Source organism: Pezoporus wallicus, unplaced genomic scaffold (assembly GCF_028554395.1).
Source record: "Pezoporus wallicus isolate ANWC-B61680 ecotype Strahan unplaced genomic scaffold, APGP_CSIRO_Pwel_v1 contig_6464, whole genome shotgun sequence".
In the NCBI taxonomy this organism is placed as follows: domain Eukaryota; kingdom Metazoa; phylum Chordata; class Aves; order Psittaciformes; family Psittacidae; genus Pezoporus; species Pezoporus wallicus.
This window is the reverse complement of record NW_026642130.1, coordinates 55,331-71,534: the sequence shown is the minus strand read 5'-3', so window position 1 is coordinate 71,534 and position 16,204 is coordinate 55,331. Positions and strand designations below refer to the sequence as shown.

At 58.9% G+C, this 16,204-nt stretch overlaps 2 protein-coding genes across 7 annotated transcripts; both read right to left on the bottom strand.

Moving 5' to 3' along the window:
- Window positions 1–869: 869 nt before the first annotated feature.
- On the bottom strand, window positions 870–6,619 carry STMN4 (stathmin 4). 6 transcript variants are annotated; one of them, XM_057427684.1, is made up of 6 exons: window positions 6,464–6,617; window positions 3,766–3,824; window positions 3,246–3,341; window positions 2,399–2,607; window positions 2,011–2,202; window positions 870–1,081 (listed from the first exon to the last, which is right to left on the bottom strand). In XM_057427684.1, the coding sequence occupies exons 2-6, from the start codon at window positions 3,776–3,778 to the stop codon at window positions 1,022–1,024; spliced, it is 570 nt and encodes a 189-aa protein (XP_057283667.1). In that variant the 5' UTR covers window positions 3,779–3,824; window positions 6,464–6,617; the 3' UTR covers window positions 870–1,021. The 6 variants fall into 6 exon arrangements, with proteins under 6 accessions (XP_057283667.1, XP_057283668.1, XP_057283662.1 ...); XM_057427685.1 differs by having other exon boundaries at window positions 2,399–2,604; XM_057427679.1 differs by lacking the exon at window positions 870–1,081 and adding an exon at window positions 1,089–1,531 and having other exon boundaries at window positions 6,464–6,619.
- Window positions 6,620–10,741: 4,122 nt separating this feature from the next.
- TRIM35 (tripartite motif containing 35) lies at window positions 10,742–15,549 on the bottom strand. The gene is made up of 7 exons (XM_057427677.1): window positions 15,462–15,549; window positions 14,124–14,571; window positions 13,067–13,162; window positions 12,421–12,651; window positions 12,254–12,276; window positions 11,689–11,810; window positions 10,742–11,390 (listed from the first exon to the last, which is right to left on the bottom strand). The coding sequence occupies exons 1-7, from the start codon at window positions 15,542–15,544 to the stop codon at window positions 10,825–10,827; spliced, it is 1,569 nt and encodes a 522-aa protein (XP_057283660.1). The 5' UTR covers window positions 15,545–15,549; the 3' UTR covers window positions 10,742–10,824.
- Window positions 15,550–16,204: the final 655 nt, after the last annotated feature.

The following is a 16,204-nucleotide window of genomic DNA, read 5'->3' as shown; positions in this document are numbered from 1 at the left end:
TGTCTGGCCATAGCGGAGAGCAAACCCTCTGCTAGCATCAGGGTTGGAGGCTGATGAGGTGCCAGGGCACCACAGCACTGGGACCGCTGCCTGCTGCTGCTTTCCCTCTTGTTTTTCCTTGTCCCTTCCATCATGGTTTCCACAGCCCTGCCCTGTTTTCCTCTCCTGCTCTCACTCCCTTTTCAATAGCCATCTGAGCCACCACCTCTAGAAGCCGATGGCTTTCCAGCTGCTCTAAAGCAGAAAAGGGGATTTCATCTAAGAGTTCCCACAGAGATGATTCTCAGGAGGTTTTTACCACCCCACCCCCCAAAAAAAAACCCACCAGCTCTTTGGGAAGTCATGGGCTTTTCAGTTTTTTTCCCTTGAAAAGGATCATCAGCATCTCCTACACATAAAGCCTTTGGAGCTGGTGAGCCTCACTCTCTGATCACCTCCAAGGCAGGGGATCTCTTCTCCCCCTTCCCCAAAATGGTTCTGTAAGGTCTATGGGCAAATAATGCTCGCTCGGGGCAAGAAACCTTGAGTCCAGGCGGGAAAAAGAGAGGGAGGGACGCCAAAAGATGGTGCCCATCGATGGGGTGGGATGAAGGAGAAGAGTGATGCCGGAGGGATGCCCGCCTGCCCGCCCTGCCTGCCCAGCACCAAATTAAAGTCACACACAACGCACATTCCCCCCCCTTTCCCTCCCCACCCACTTCATCCCCCTCCAGCTTTTCCCTGGGGGGGGTTCACCTCCTCCGCTTCACCAGCTCTTGGCTGTCTCTCCGGACCTGGTTGATGGGTGGCACACGAGACCCACCAAGGAGGTGGGCATCCCGAAGCCGGCTCCCTCCCTCCCACCCTCCCTCCTTTCTGCTCCCTCCCCACCCACCCCAAAACGACTAGGATGGCTTCACTGGTCAACTCTTTACATTCACGAACAAAGAAAGCAGAGGAACGTCCACCCTTCCACCGTCCGACCTTGCGCTGCGGCAGCCTCTGCCACCTCCCCGGAGCTGTCAGTTCAACCATTGCCTCTTTACCTGGAGGCCTCTTCCTTGAGCTCCTTGTTTTTCCTCACTTCTTCCGCGTGTTTGTCCTGTGGGAGGGGGTAGGAGGGAAGGAGGGGGGGACACGCGTTAGCTGGATGGACGTCAGGGTCCCCACGGGCAGGCCAGCGGCTTCAGAGGGGTTCGAAGGCACGAGGGCGTTCGCGAGGTTCATCCCCCGAGGGACACCACCGATGGGTCAACAGCGTCCTCTCCTCCCCTTGGGGTGTTTTAAGGACTGTGGAGGCACTCAGGGACAGATTGTCCTCGCCCTCTAGCTAGGAGGTAGACGTCAACCAGACAGGATGGACCGGGAGCCCCAAGGAGATGGGGTTAGCTCGGATTGTCCTTCATTATCTCGTGCTCTCTGCCTCTGACCCAAGGCTAGCTGAGGCGTTTGGAGAAGGGCACTGGGCGAGCTCCTTGCAGAAGGGATGTATTGGAGGGAGCTGAAGGTGGTGAGGGTGGGACCTTCCATGCTGAGGTTGGGAACAGACCTGCTTCGGGGAGAGAGAAGAGGTCTGCACAAGCTGGCAGGGTGGAAGCATCTCCTAGCACGGCAGCACGGACCCCTCCAGCTCCACCAGGGAGCTGATGGATCCACAGCTTCCAGGGAAGGGACCAGGGGAAGATCTGCCACCCAGGAGGTGGAAAGCTTGAAAGTGAAGGGTCACAGCCATCATGGTGGGACATGGGGAAAGCAAAAGGTATGGGTCCCAGCTCTCCACCCGCCGACCACTCGTGAGCCTATGGACACGTCAGGCTTGGTGGATCCCTGGGCAGGACCCCCCACCCCGGGTGGGATGCTGCACTTGGGTATTGCTGCATGGTGGGAAGGGAAGAGGTGGCTCCCATTTTGGTGGTGTCCCCAGGGGATAAAGCCAGCCCAAGAGCCATGCAGGGTGCCCAAGTGTGCCGTGACACCCTCCTGGACCAGTGACCCAGCATGTTGCCCCATCCCTCCTCACTGGGTTCTTACCTTCTCTTGCAAGCGCTCCAGCATGGCTGCTAAATGGGCCTCACGGTTCTCCTTGTTGGACTCCATCTTCTGCGCCAGCTTCTCCTTGGCCATTTTGATGAAGTTGTTGTTCTCCTCAATGGCTTTCTGGATGACCTCCCTCTCATGCTCCCGCTTCTCTGCCAGATGCTTCAGCAGCTCGGCTTCTTGGTACTGCGCAGACAAAGTAAACATGATGGTCATGGGGACCATGGGTCCCATCCCCACCTGGCTAAAACCACCCTCTCCAGACTCAGCACTGTCCCCAGAGGTGGGTGTATGCTGCTGAGTGAAAGCTTGCATGTTCCCATGGCATGTCCCCATGGCATGTCCCCATGCTGCACTGCTACACAGAAGCCACTGGACTTACCTTCCTCCTTTCCTCTGCCGCCTCCAGCTTCTTCTGGATCTCCTCCAGGGATGGGTCGCGTCGCCGGGGCAGGGAAGCGTTGAACTCAGGGATGCCATCAAATGATGGGGGCTTCAGGATGACCTCAAAGGACTGCCCTGAGGTGCGCTTGTTGAGCTCAATGACTTCCATGTCGGAGATGACACACCAGGTGAGGTCTACCGTGTCTGCTGGAGAGGGACACGGGGTGACCACCAGCACGGACACATCCCATCCCTTCGGGCAAACCACCTCCACCTGCAGCCCCACCAAAGGGCCACCACCTTCACTCAAATCCCCATACCCTATAGCACCCCATTGTCATGCGTTGGGATATGCACACCTGTTAATGAGGCTGAGATGAGGGGCTGTGCATCCCACCGAGGGAGAGGTGAGCAAGCAAGGCAGAGTTCACCCTGCTCCAGGGAATGGGAACAAGACCGTGAAGCTCCTTTTTCTGCGGATTCCCCCCCACCTCCAGCTACCCAGGATGAGCACCCCAAGGCTGGGCATCCCCCTCCATCGCCGCTGTCGCCTCTGAACCTGCTGACATGAATCAGCCTGAATCACCCGGCACCGTCTGCCTAAAAATACCGCGCCCACGCCTGGTGCTTCGTGCAATGGTGGAGCCGTGGTGGAGCCGTGAAGGAGCAGAGCTGCCAGAGCCCCCCCATCCCAACCCAGCCCCCTGCTTCCAGACACTGCCAGAAACTGTGGAGCCACCCCTCTTGGTTTGAAGGTGACCCTGCTCATGCCAAGGGATTCCTGCAGACCCCTGCATCCCTCCCTTCATGCACCCCTTTTGCACGGGTGGGCAGCAGGGTCCTACCTTCATATGTGTATGCAGGCTTGCTCAGGGGGTCTGAGAGGAAACAGGAGCAAAAGAGGGAGACGAGAGGCAGCTCCTTCATCTTCTCTTTATAAGCTGGGAAGAGACGGTGGGATTGGGGTCAGAAGAGTGGGAGGCTCCATGTGCCAGGGGAGGACAGGGATGGGGATAGTGGCCGGCACTGAATGTGCCCAGATGTTGCAAGCAGGGTGAACTGACCTAGGGAAGCAAAGCGTGCAAAGGGGAAACTGAGGCACTCAGGGGTGGGGTGCTTTATTGATGGCCACATGGGTTATGTCTGTCCTGGTGTGTTAACCACACGCATGACACCTTGCTTGTCCCCACTGGGATGCTGTGAGCATCTCAGGGCACGGCTTAGCCTGGGGCACAGCCATCCCCAGGGTGGTTTGGATGGGGTCCTGCTCAAACTAGGGGTGCCCCAGCATGGGGTAGGTGCGAGGGTTGGATACATAGGGCCAGAAAAGCCATGCTGTCCCCTCTCCCTATGATGGTACCGTACCAGCCAGAGTCATGGCTTGAAGATCCTTGGGTGTCTGCAGCAAAGAGTGTTCCTGGGGCCTGGAGAAGGAAAGAGCCAGGATCAGTGCTGGGTGTTCAGGGGCTGGGGGTATTGCCATGACCACTGCCCATGCACAGCCTCCCACCCTGCACACCAGAATGAGCACACACTGGTGTGATGGGTACCCACCAGTGTGGTGAGGGACACACTGGGAGGTGTGAGGGGCACACAGACGTGGCGCGGTGTGATGGGTATGTGCTGTTGGCATAGGCATACCCTGGGATGGTGTGATGGGTTGGACATGCACTCGCCAGATAGGGTGGACACACACTGGTGGTGAGATGGGCACGCACTGGGATGATGGCAGCAGCTGGTGGGGAAGGAGCCTGCACAGCCCACACATGTGCACACATGTGCCGGGAGCAGCAGGAACACACATGCGCACACACATGCACCGCAGACAAGGGTGACCCCTTTGCACAGCCTCTGCTGTGACCCAAGCACACCCCTGCTGCCCCTCCATTCACGTCTAGAGAGCCGCAGTCCTCAGCTCAGCCCCTGCCAGACCACACACAGAAGGACCACCTCTTGCATCCCCCTCTCCAGGGGTCTCTGTGGCTGTGGGTGAGGTGTGGGGGCATCCCCAGGGCTCCCCATCCGTCTGCCAGAGTGAGCACAAGAGCTGGCATGGGGCAGCAGCACCCAGAGATTCATTAAAACCTGAATAAACAAGGGCCATCCTCCTTTCTCGAGGTTTCGGGGGGACACAGTGGGGTGTCAGTGGCATCAGAGGGTTTTCCCAGCTGTGCCAAAATGGGGGCTGAGTTTGTTTTATGGAATTATTCATGGCTTTTGTTTTTAAGGGAAAGAAAAAATCCATTCTTTAAAATAGGGTCTTAAATCCTTGCAGCCTCCCAGGGAAGGAGCAGTATCTGTATACTGCTGTCCCACAGCAGTAACACCCCCAACCCAGCTGAACAAGGGAGGGTCCAGAGAAATCCCAGCCCCTCATCCCTCATCCTGCTGAGATCTGACACTGGGATTGCACAAATAACCTGCCCACAGCTTCCAGGGATTGCTGGGGAGGAAACACAGGGACAAAATGTGGGGGCACCTTTTGGGGACAGCTTCCCTGGAGATGCCCCCCTCTTCTCAGTGACCCCTGGAGCCAGGGCTGTTGGGTTTGGGGGTTACACAGGGGTTTGCTCCTCACCTGGCTGAAGGGTTTTGCCCAGGGCAGCTCCTGCCAAGCACAGTGCCGAAGCAGGGTGGGGATGCTCTGATGGATCGTGTGCCAGCACGAGGATGTGCCTGGCTGGAAAAACCATTTGCCTTGCTCGTGCCTCCCTATCCCTTGCACAACCAGCCCTAATCCTCATTTTCCCTGGTATCTGGATGCATTTTGTGCTACAAAAACCCCTGCTTCCAGACCTCACGTGGCGTTCATGCCCTGGCTGGAGGATAAAATGAAGACATCACCCATCAGACCCGAAATGGGGAGGAGGATGGGGTCCATGACCAGCGATGCTGTCAGCAGCCCCATTCCTCCTCCTCGCTGGATGAAGATGCTGTTCAAGGCATTTGGAGAGGAAACATCCTCCATGATGAGCTCCCTTCCCTCTCTGCCACCCCAGTGCCCCCGACCTGCATGGCCAGCCAAGGGGAGCGGGGTGTGGTTTGGGACCTGCTGCTGCTGTCACCCCCGGTCTGAAACCTCGCTCAAAACCCAGTGTGGAGAGGCTGTGGGAATGATCCTGCTCCCAGGGAGATGCACTGACTGGGAATCAGTGGGAATGATCCTGCTCCTGGAGAGCACATGGCGGAGGGGGCGATGCCACCCCAAGGAGCTGCATCTCTGAAACCCATGCATTGGGTTTCACGCCCTGATCTCCACTGTAGATCCTCTGAGCCGGTGGGGACCCCCCATTTTCCATCCCCTTCCCTGGGAGAAGCAGCAGAGGGAGGTGATGGAGGAATGGAGGGGCTCCCCACTCCCCCCCTTGAAGCGATGGATTCTTCACCCCATCTTTCCAAAGGAGAGACAGGGTGGCAGCTGCCTCCTCCCTCCCTTCCCCTTTCTTTTTCTCCCTCCCTGGAATAAATCTTTCAGCGCCTGCTGGAGCAGGTCACCTCCACCAGCATCCTGCCACCATCAATAATTCAGACCAGCCCTGCCCTCCGGGTGGGGGCTCCTGTACCCGCGTTTGGGATGAGTGTGCTCCGGGCAGGGTGACGCCCCCACCTCGGGGTCCTGGGGATAGTGGGGTACGGCTCCCCCCAGGGGTGCTGGGGCAGAGGATGCTGAGCCCCATCCCTGTATCCCCACAGCATGGGCGTGGGCTGCCACGCGTGGCTGGATGAAGCCCGTGGAGCGAGGGAGATAGAAGGGAATGCGAGGAGCTCTCCAGCAGCCCGAGCTCGGCTGTCGAGGCGGGGAACACACACCAGCCCCCTGCGGGAAGAGGTACCTGCTCGGGTCGCAGCGGGTGCGTCCCAAAAGGGATGTACTGGGGGACGATGGAGGGATGGGGAAAAAGAGGGGTGTCGCGGGCACAAAGCGGCATCCAGGTACCCCCCTGGAAAAATGCCCCCTCCTCAACCCCTCCCAGAAGAACTTTTCTCTTTCCAAACCAGACACACACACACCACACACAGACACCCCCCCGTGGAGCAAAGCGGTCCCCCCCATCGCACTCACCGCTCCGCCGGCGCTCAGGCTGCTCCTCCGCGCTCTCTGGGCTCCTTTAACGCGGGCGCGGGGGGTCTGCACGGAGCATCCCAGCCGGGGGGCCCGGAGCCCCCCATGACATCACCCCCCCGCCCCCATGACATCACCTCCCCGGCCCGCCATTGGAGCAGCAGCGCCGCCGCCGCTGATTGGCCCGGGGGCTCTACGAACCGGGTACCAGCCCGGTGACATCACACCCAACTGCTATTTTCGGGATGGGGGAATAATAATGGAAAACGTATTTAAAAGGGGGAAGAAAAAAAGGATAAAAGGGAAAGGGGGTGTGTGGGGGAGATGCATTTAAACCCAAAAAAAGGGGTTTTGGTGGAGTTCTGGGGGGGGGGGTGATGGGTTGAAAGGGGTGTGGGCATGATGGAATGCAAGGTTTGATTCTCTGCTAGAGCAGGACAAAGCTGGAGACTGGCAAAATGACAAAGAAGGGAACACAGAGGGTTTAATGGGCCTTAATGGCATCCCCCACCTCACACCCATGGGTTGTCATCTCCATGGCGGGGAGAAACAGGGTGTCCCCTCCATCCTCCCAGGGCTGGGATGCGGTGTGACCCATTCCCAGCCCCAGTGGCACATAAGACTCGTTATCCTTCTTCTACAAACTGGGTAAGGGGAGCTTGGAGAGGCCGAGTCCCAAATCCTGAAGCTATTTTGGTGTGATGCTGCTGCGGATGCTGAGGTGAGAGGGGATCCCCAGGGAGCCCCAGAAGAAGTCAGACATCCCTTTAGAGCTGTGCCCTTCCCTTAAACTGACTCTCCTTTCCCCAGATCTGCTTCACCCTGACCTATTTGTCACTGACGGCGGCTCCTGACGGTGATCACAGGCCCGGCACCCCTGGGAAACCGTGTGGGTATATTTAGGTGCTGGTCTCCTCTATTATGCAATGAGCATAAGGGCAATATGGGGAGGTGGTTCCCCCTGGAAAACAAATGTAGGGTGGTTTTGCAAAGCCCATGGCTGCAGGACATGAGGAAGGACAGGGTGACCCAGCTGGAAATGGGGTTGAGATCATACATGTGACACCGCAGCTTGGCTTTGAGTTATCCATCACATCCTGCATAAACAGTATCAATGACGTGTTGCTTCCCTCCAACAGGCTCCTCTCTGCACGAGTGATGAGCGAGCTCCATGCCCCAGGCCCCAGCTCAACAGAACTCATGTGCCCATGCAGATGTGGGTGCCATGGATGGAATGCCCTTGGGACATGCGAGGAGCTGAAGCCCTGAGACAGACTGGACAAGGGGAAGAAAGAGTCAAGAGGCAGCAGCCAACTGGGGGACAAAGAGCCATTGTGGGGATCCACATGGCTGCAGGATGGTCCCTGATGCGGCTGGCACCAGGGATCATGGCTCTCTCAGCCACTGCAGATGCTCTGAGGGGTCTCATCTGGAGCTGTCTTCTTGTCCCCTGGCTCCACAAGACCAGCAATGTTGGGGAATGGAGCTTGGTTTCAGTCCCTGGAGACCCTGTGCAAGGCTGTGGCTCTGGGGACACTTGGTGGGCACCATCCCTGAGGGCTTCCACCCTCTGCCCTGCCATCTCTCCCGGCTGCCCCAGGGAACTGCTTTTCCCTGGCAGTGTGTGCTGGTGCCAGTGAAACAAGGTGCAAAAACGGAGACCAAGGAGATTTGGGTCTGCCCAGGGTGGTGGGGACTGTGGGCTGCCATGGACCACTTCTTTCACATTCAAGCTTTCCCTGGGTTTGGGACCATCTCCAGGATAGGAGGTGGCAGGAGGAGAGGCTGGCCATGGAGCCAGGCTGGTTTTGGGGTGGAAAGAGCCCCGGCAGCAAGAGGAGTTCCACAAGAGAAACATGAAGAAAAGGGTTTGCTAATTCCTATGGCTGCAGCCTGCTGGCTCAGGGAAACTTGCTCAGCATCCCAGTGCCAGCATGGGCGGAGGGGATAGGAGAGATCGGGAAAACCCCGTGTGCAGGCTGTGCTCCATCCGGCTGGCCGTGCAGAAAGGTCCGTGTGTGCAGGGATGATGCCCCTCTGCCCAGAGTGGGCACCCCAGGGGGACCCTGAGGATGGGGCGAGTGTATTTGGTGTTTTGCCGTCCTACAGCCATACTCGGGGGGTTGCAGGGCTGGAGGAGGGCTCTGTACCCCCTCTCTCTATTCCTCTCCCTGGACATCTCCGACCTCCACCCCTCCAACATTCAATATCCACAGATCCTTCAGCGAGAAGATCCGCAGGTTTGGACTCCCCTTATCCCAGAGGATTCATGGTCCTGGGAAGACGTGGAGCATCCCAGTCACCGCAGTCTCAGCCCCATCCACCTTCCCCAGCGCTCAGGACCCAGAGCAGGGTACGTCCCCAGGATCCCTCATCCAGGGCTGGGCCATCCCGGGAATCCTCCTTCTGGGGGGTCCCCTCCATTTTTGCTCCCCACCCCTCCGGGATGCACCAGCCCTAGCGCTGGGTACCAGCGGTGAGGGAAGGCGGGCGGGGGGAAGGGGGGGGGGGAAAGGTGCTGTTCTCCCTCGGATTGGTCAGAAATTACATCATCGCGGGGCTGCGAGCCAATGGGAGAGCTGCCTGCCTCTCCGAAATATCATCCGGTCCTAAAAACGCTGGGAGGGGAGATCAGTACAGCCTGATGGGGGGGGGGGGGGGTGGTGTCTATACAGCAACCCCAGCCCTCACCTGCTTAGATTCACTCCTTCTTCCCCACCCGGATACCAGGGAGTCCCATGCGCACCCATGGAGCCATCCCACTTGCAGGGGAAGGATGGATGGGGATGGGATGCATGGGGATGTGGATAGGGATGGGGATCCTGGGCAGCCAGAGGGCTCCACCCTCTGCAAGAGCAGCCAAAAATGAGGCTAAACCAATAAACATCATTATAATCATAATAAATGAAATCGGGTGTGCCAGCAAGTGCTCAGTCCTGGGGAAGCATCACCTATTTATGTGCCTCTGTGGGACAAAATCAAGCCCAGGGGAAGATGCAGGTACCATTTATTAAACTAACACCTGCAGAGTCTTCAGGATCCAACTGGTTCATTCATTCCTATCGGTTCCTGCAAACCAGTTTTTCACTGAATGATTTGGAAAAAATCAAAATGCTTCTGTTTCACTGCCCAAAGCAATGTCTCTTTTCACTTTTTATTGCTGTTTGCACCCCGGGCACCTGCTCTGGCACTTGCAGCCACAGGAGGTAAATGTTCCCTTCAGGCCTTACAAAGAGTAAACACCTCCTCCTGCTCCAGCCCCATCAGCCCAGAGAGTTCCATTGGCTTTTGTTGTTCCCAAACAACACCTTTCTTGTGCCTAAGCCGGCTGCAGGATGCCCGAATTTCCAGACACTGCCAGTTTGTAAGGGGGTGATAAGCAGCATAAGGGTATGGCGCAGGGCAGGAGATGGGATGCCTGTGCTCATTTTCCTCTTTTCCCAGTATCCAGGGATGTTCAGTTGAAAACAGATAACATGAGCTGAAGCCAAGAAGGTGGAGGAGTCCCTGGGTGGCCCCCGCACCGCACGCCTCCAACTCTCCCTGTTGTTTTTCCACCCCCAGCTCTAGTTCCTAAGAAGCATCCTATGCAAATGGTGAGAAACCATAGAAACCACCCGTTAATATCAGTATCCTGCCGGTGAGGTCCTGGCTGGGCCAGCACCAGGCAGTGAGGGCAGCTCGGCTCCCCAGGCATCCCCCCCTTTCCCCAGGACATCATCTTCAAACCCCAAGGGTTCACCAGGCTGGAGGAAAAAGCCTTTTGGGAACTATTAATGTCAGGCCATACCCAGCAAGGGGTTGTAGAGGCTGTTTTTGTCTCTCCCCATCCCAATTCTGAGCCTCCTCCACCTCCAAACCCCAACTGCACATCGGCACCCTGCTCTGGGACATGGGGATTTATGGAAAAGTCCTTCAAGGGGTGTGAAGCGATGGGGATAAGGGTTGGAGGGGATGGGTTGTTGCTCTCAAGGATGTCCCCACTAATAGTTTTCCTTGTAGAGGGGAAAGACAAGCTTCTGCCTGAGTAAAGCCAAGCTGCGTGGGATTCCTCCCTCCCCACAGAGTTCAGGAGCCCCCAGATAGTTTAATTTCCTATTTACAGCCCCCTGGCAGGGAGATACCTCTTCCGCAAAGCCTTCCCAGCTTTGATTCAGGAGGGATGCAGGAAAGGAACAAAAGTGATTTGAACACCGAGAGATGGAAAAAGAGCAAAATGTTTATTAATGAGAAAAAAATAAAGAAGAGACAGTACATCCATACATGGCTTTTGTCCTGTTCTTTTTCCTGAGGAAAGCTAAAAGAGCACCAGAAGAACCCCAAATACAGGTAGAGGCAGTGGTGGCAGGAGATGGTGGCCACTAGACAGGCACATCCTCATGGACTTGGACCCGGAGGGGACAGATGCGGAGCGAACTGGGCATCGCACCCACCGGTCTACCCCCAATGTAGAAGTAGGGGAAGACAGTGCCACCAAACTTCTCATGGAAGGTGTAGATGTGGGTCTTGTGGTCAGCGTCGTAGAAGGACAGCTCCCCTTCATCACAGTCCAGCTCCACACGGATCCGTCTCACGTTGCCCATCGCCGTCTCAGACCGTGCCATGTTGGATGCTCGGCACAGCTCACTGTCCTTCCCGGACAGGCTGTAGATGTACCAGAAGCCGGAGCGAGCATCATGGTGGAAGGTCCAGTGGCTGCCACTGCGCAGCCGGGCCACCCCCACCCTCCAGTTCTTGATGGTGCCCAGGTCCACCTCCCATGTGTGGAAGCCGGTGGAGAAGCCACAGGAGCCCAGGATGCAGGGGGCTGAGGTGAAGCGCTCGGGGTTCTCCACCAGCAGCTTGTAGCCCCCATTGGTGACGCTGGTGAGGTCCTCGGACACCGAGAGCCAGCCCGCCGCGGAGTTAGGGTTGAAGCTAAAGGGCACTGTGGTGGGGATGTGTGTTAGGAGCCCAGCTTGCTGCAGTGATGAGCTTACAGGCACCCACCCGTCCACCCACCCTCCCTCCCTTTCCTAACCCAGTTCACCATGGAGAAATGCACCTTCCAGGGCTTCCCTTTTGGGATGCAAGTGCCCCAGAGCACCCTTTATGCTCTCCAACATCCCAGCTATGGCCATGGCTGCTCCATGCTCCTCTTCAGCACCCACCACCCCTTAGGCTGCCCCATACAAAGGCTGCTTTAGCCCTGGGATGACCCCTTTGGAGTGGACCCAGTACCTCACCTACAGTGATGATGTCCAGCATCTTCTTCCACACATTGTACTGCAGTGAGCCCAGGTACTTGGGGACATCGAGAAGCATCCCTGACTGCACAGGCTCTGGCTCCTCAGCTGTGCAGGCAATCCTAGGGCAGGGGAAGAGGACGGAGATGGGTCAGGGATGAAGGGACTGACTGGGTCTCCTGGCATCTGCATTTTAGCCAGAGCTTCCCCACCAGCACCCCACATCTCCCAAACCTAGCTCTCACCCCACAAGGGTCCCAGCACCAAATCCCCCCAACATCACAGTTCTAATGCTTCCCACAACACCTGCAATTTTGATTTGTTTCTGCATATGTGCCCCCTATCCTGCCCAGAGGCACCTAGGGGTGCTGCCTGGCCCTGGGGACCCTCTGAGCTGGAGCACCCATACCTGAGGGGTACACAAAAGGAACTCACCTGGGGCAGAGACCTTGCTCTGCAGCCAGGCACCAGACCCCATTCACCCCCAAGGAGAGGATATGGGGGCTCAACAACCCTGAGCACCCTGTGCCACCAGGCAGGGGACACAGCAGGGACCAGGACTTACCTGCGCTTGCGGTTCTTGTGGGTCTGAAAGAGAAGGAGACACGAGGCATCAGACCCTGGCTTGTAAGGACTCACAGGGGCTTGCAAACACTGAAAGGATCACCCAGTGCCCTGCTGGCACCCCAGCAGAGATGCCAAGCATGGGGCAGCACCCCGGCAGGGCTTTACCATGAGGAAGGTGTAGTCATCCTTCTTGAGGTCCACCTGGAGCTGGCGGGCTTCGTTGAGCAGGGCCCGGCTCTCATCCGCCAACTGCTTCATCTTGCCCTCAAGGGTGCTGTGCTTGCGCCGCGCCTCCTCCTGCAGCTGGGCCAGCAGTGCCTGCTCCTCACTCCGCAGGAACTCATGCAGCTTCTCAAACTCCTTCCTGATCTGCTCCTCCAGCCGCATCACTTCCACCTGCCCCGTGTGGGGATGTCAGCACCTCCCTTCGGAGCACCCCACTCCTCTGGGCTCACAACAGCTTTCCATAAGCACTTCTCTGGAGCCCCCCCCAACCAGCTCCAGCACTCAGGGACCTGCCAGGCTCCAACCAGGACCATGCTGCCCTCCCCAGATCCCAGTTCCTGCTCCCACAGCAGGCACAGCCCCATCACCCTGCTCCTCAAGTCCCCATCTGAGTCCTTCCTCCCCCATCATCACCCTCCTCACCGAGGGATGAAGCATCCCAGAGTGGGTGCAGTGTCCCACATCAGAGCCACCTGCTCTCCTGACCAGGGTGTGTGCTTGCATGTGCATGCATTTACACATGTATGCATGTGTTTGCACACGTGCGTCTGGATCCACTGCCTCCCTGCTCATAGGGACCATGCACCTGGTTGTGTTTGGAGATGGACTCATAGGAGCGATGCACAGCCCCGAAATCCTTTGCCTTATCCCGCAGGGAAGACTCCATGTTCTTCAGCTTGGCCTGTGGGGAGGAGATGCCTTCAGGAACTTCACAAGCCTACACCCAGGGTTTCCAGTGCAGAAAGACAAGAGTTCCAAGCCCAGTAGGATGTGGTTAAGCAGGATGCTTGCTCCATCCACACATTCCCCTCCTGCGGCTGAGGTCAGCCCCTCACAGGGCCATGCAAACACGCTGCTGCTGTGAGGCAGAGAAGCTTTGCTCCCTGACAAATCCTCCCTGCTGTTTTAAGCCCTTCTACTGATGCACCATCAAGTCCCTGCCTGCCCTGGTGCTGCTGGCAGCCCGTCAAGACTTGCAAAGCAGCAGCCCCACGTCTGCCCCGCCACATTTGAAATCTGGCTCGTCCCTGTGGGCTGAGTCAGGGCAGCAGCGGCTGCTTTCCCAGCCAGGAAACACGGTGGATCCTGGCATGATGCCCGGCTGCTGGCCAGAGCCCATCTCCTCCCCCTCCTCCTCCCCATGCAGCCATGACCCATCTGGCCCCACAGGGCTTGGGGCTGCCTCCCCATCCCACATCCCTCCCTGGCCGGGGGAGTTGTGCAACCCCCATCCCAAACACACTCCTAACCCCGAGGCGCTGCTGCAATAATCAGCTGCTGCAACAACCAGCGTGGCCAGATCCAGCCCAGCCCAGCGGAGGAAATGCAGGGACCTGGCTGCTCTCCAAACCCCTAGAGCATCGCCCTGCTCCCCTTTCCCGTGGGGCAAAGCACCACCGGGGTGGCACTGAGTAATTACTGGGCAGGGAGCGCATTGGGGGCACTCCTGTGGGACTCACTCTTGCAGTGCGGCAGCTCTGTCCCTCATCCCAGCACACTGGTGGGTACAATCACACTTTGGCGCGAGTCAAAGCCATGTGCTGGCAAGTTGGTGCCATGGGGTGTGCGGGCTGGACCCCTCCAGATACTGGGGTGCCTCCACCCGCCATCCCTCCTCCCTCTATGCCTAGAACATTCCTCACCCTGAAGTCCGTCGCCACCTCCTGCACCGGCCGCATCTTGTGTCCTTCGTGCTGCTTGGAGCTCTGGCAGACAAAGCACGCCAGCTCCTTATCCTCCAGGCAGAAGAGTTTGGCTTCCTCGTGATGCAGGGGACAGAGGGTGGCCGCGCGGCCCTGCCGCTGCCCTTCATCCTTGAGGATCATCTCCACCAGGTTGTTGAGCGTGTGGTTGATGCGCAGGTCATCGAAGGAGGAGGGCTCCTTGCAGACGGGGCAGACGTGGCGCTGGTGCTCCCAGGAACGGCTCACGCAGCCCTTGCAGAAGTTGTGGCCGCAGCAAAGTGTCACGGCTTCCCGGAAAGGGTCGTAGCAGATGGGGCACAGCAGCTCCTCCTTGAAGGTGGCCGTGGAAGACGAAGGCAAGACCTCTGAGCTGCTGCCACCGTCGCTGGCTCCTTTCTCCATGGCGCTGGGGAGAGGGGGGATAGAGAGAGATTGGAGCGGCGCTTTCCGGGATTCCCGGCTGGAAAAAAAGCCCCGTTCCTGATGCAATCGGTTTCCTGCCGGTGACTCACCCGCTCCCGCCCCGGGCAGCGCTCGCCTGACTGACACCACCCAGGGCGCGCTCCACAACGCGCTCCGACAGCGCGGGGAAGCGGCCGGACCCCGCGCGGGGCGGCTTCGTGGCCCGGACCCACAGCTCGGGGCTCTCCTCCATCCCAGGGCAGCGCCGGTGCCCAGACCCGGGTCCCTATACTCGGTACTTGCGCCCGGACCCAGGCCGGCAGCCCCGGGGCAACCCCGGCGCCCCAACTCAGTGTTGCTGCAGCGCCCAGACCAGGACCCTCGCAGCCGGCACCCAACCTCGGTGCTGCTCCGGTGCCCTGACCGCCACCTCCACCTCTGGCGCTGCTTCGGACCCGCACCCCCAGTGCTTTCCCGCGGGGTCCGGGTCCGGACCCGGACCCAGACTTCCTGCGCTGCTCCGGTGCCCTGACCGGAACCCCCAAGCCAGAGACAGCCGCGGTGCCTAGATCCGGGGTCCCATCTCCGGTGTTCTACCCTGGGGCCCGGATCCCCAAGCTCAGGACAGCCCCGGTGCCCAGACCCGGATCCCTATGCCCGGTACTTTACCCGGGGCCCGGAGCCAGGCCGCCAGCCCCGGATCCTCAACCTCGGTACTGCTCCGGTGCCCTAACCGGGACCGGGACTACCACGTCCAGGGCTGCCCCACAGCCCAGACCGCAGCCCACGAGGCAGCCCCAGTGCCCGGACCCCGGCGCTCCCCTAGTGCACGGCGAGTGCTCAGCGCCGTGCTCCCGGGTTCCAAGGAGAATAGGGGAGTTAGGGGGTTCCTACCTTGCCGAGGGCGAATAGCAACGCCTGCAGCGGCCCCTCCACCGCGACAGGCGGCGAGGGGTCCGGGCGGACATCTGCAGCATCCCGGTGCCGGGGCTCGTTTAGGGCTGGCAGCGGTAGGGCGGAGAGGGACGGAGCGGGGCGGAGCAGGGGCCGGGCCTCAGGCGCCGGGGCGGGTGCTGAGGGGGGATCTTCAACGGTTCATGACAGTCCTCCCGGGACAAGCACGGTCGGGGGGGGGGGGGGGGTGTGTTGGATATTAGGGCTCTCCTGTGCCCCCTTCCCCCGGTGGAACTGGAGTCACTGACACCCACTTGCTCACTTCCCTCTGTAGCTACAAGAGCTGGAGGCTGCTCCGTCCCTTGTCGGGAATGAGGTTCCCAAACACTGAATCCTAGAATCCCAGGAAGGGACCTTAAAGCTCACCCAGTTCCAACCCCCTGTCACAGGCAGGGACACCTTCCACTAGACCAGGTTGCTCCAAGCCCCATCCAACCTGGCCTTGAACACTGCCAGGGATGGAGCAGCCACAGCTTCCCTGGGCAACCTGTGCCAGGGCCTCACCACCCTCACAGGGAAGAACTTCTGCCTAAGAGCTCATCCCAGTCTCCCCTCTGTCAGGTTAAAGCCATTCCCCCTTGTCCTGTCCCTACAGGCCCTTGTCAAAAGCCCCTCTCCAGCTTTCTTGTCAGCCCCTTTAGGCACTGGAAGCTGCTCTAAGGTCCCCCTGGAGCCTTCTCTTC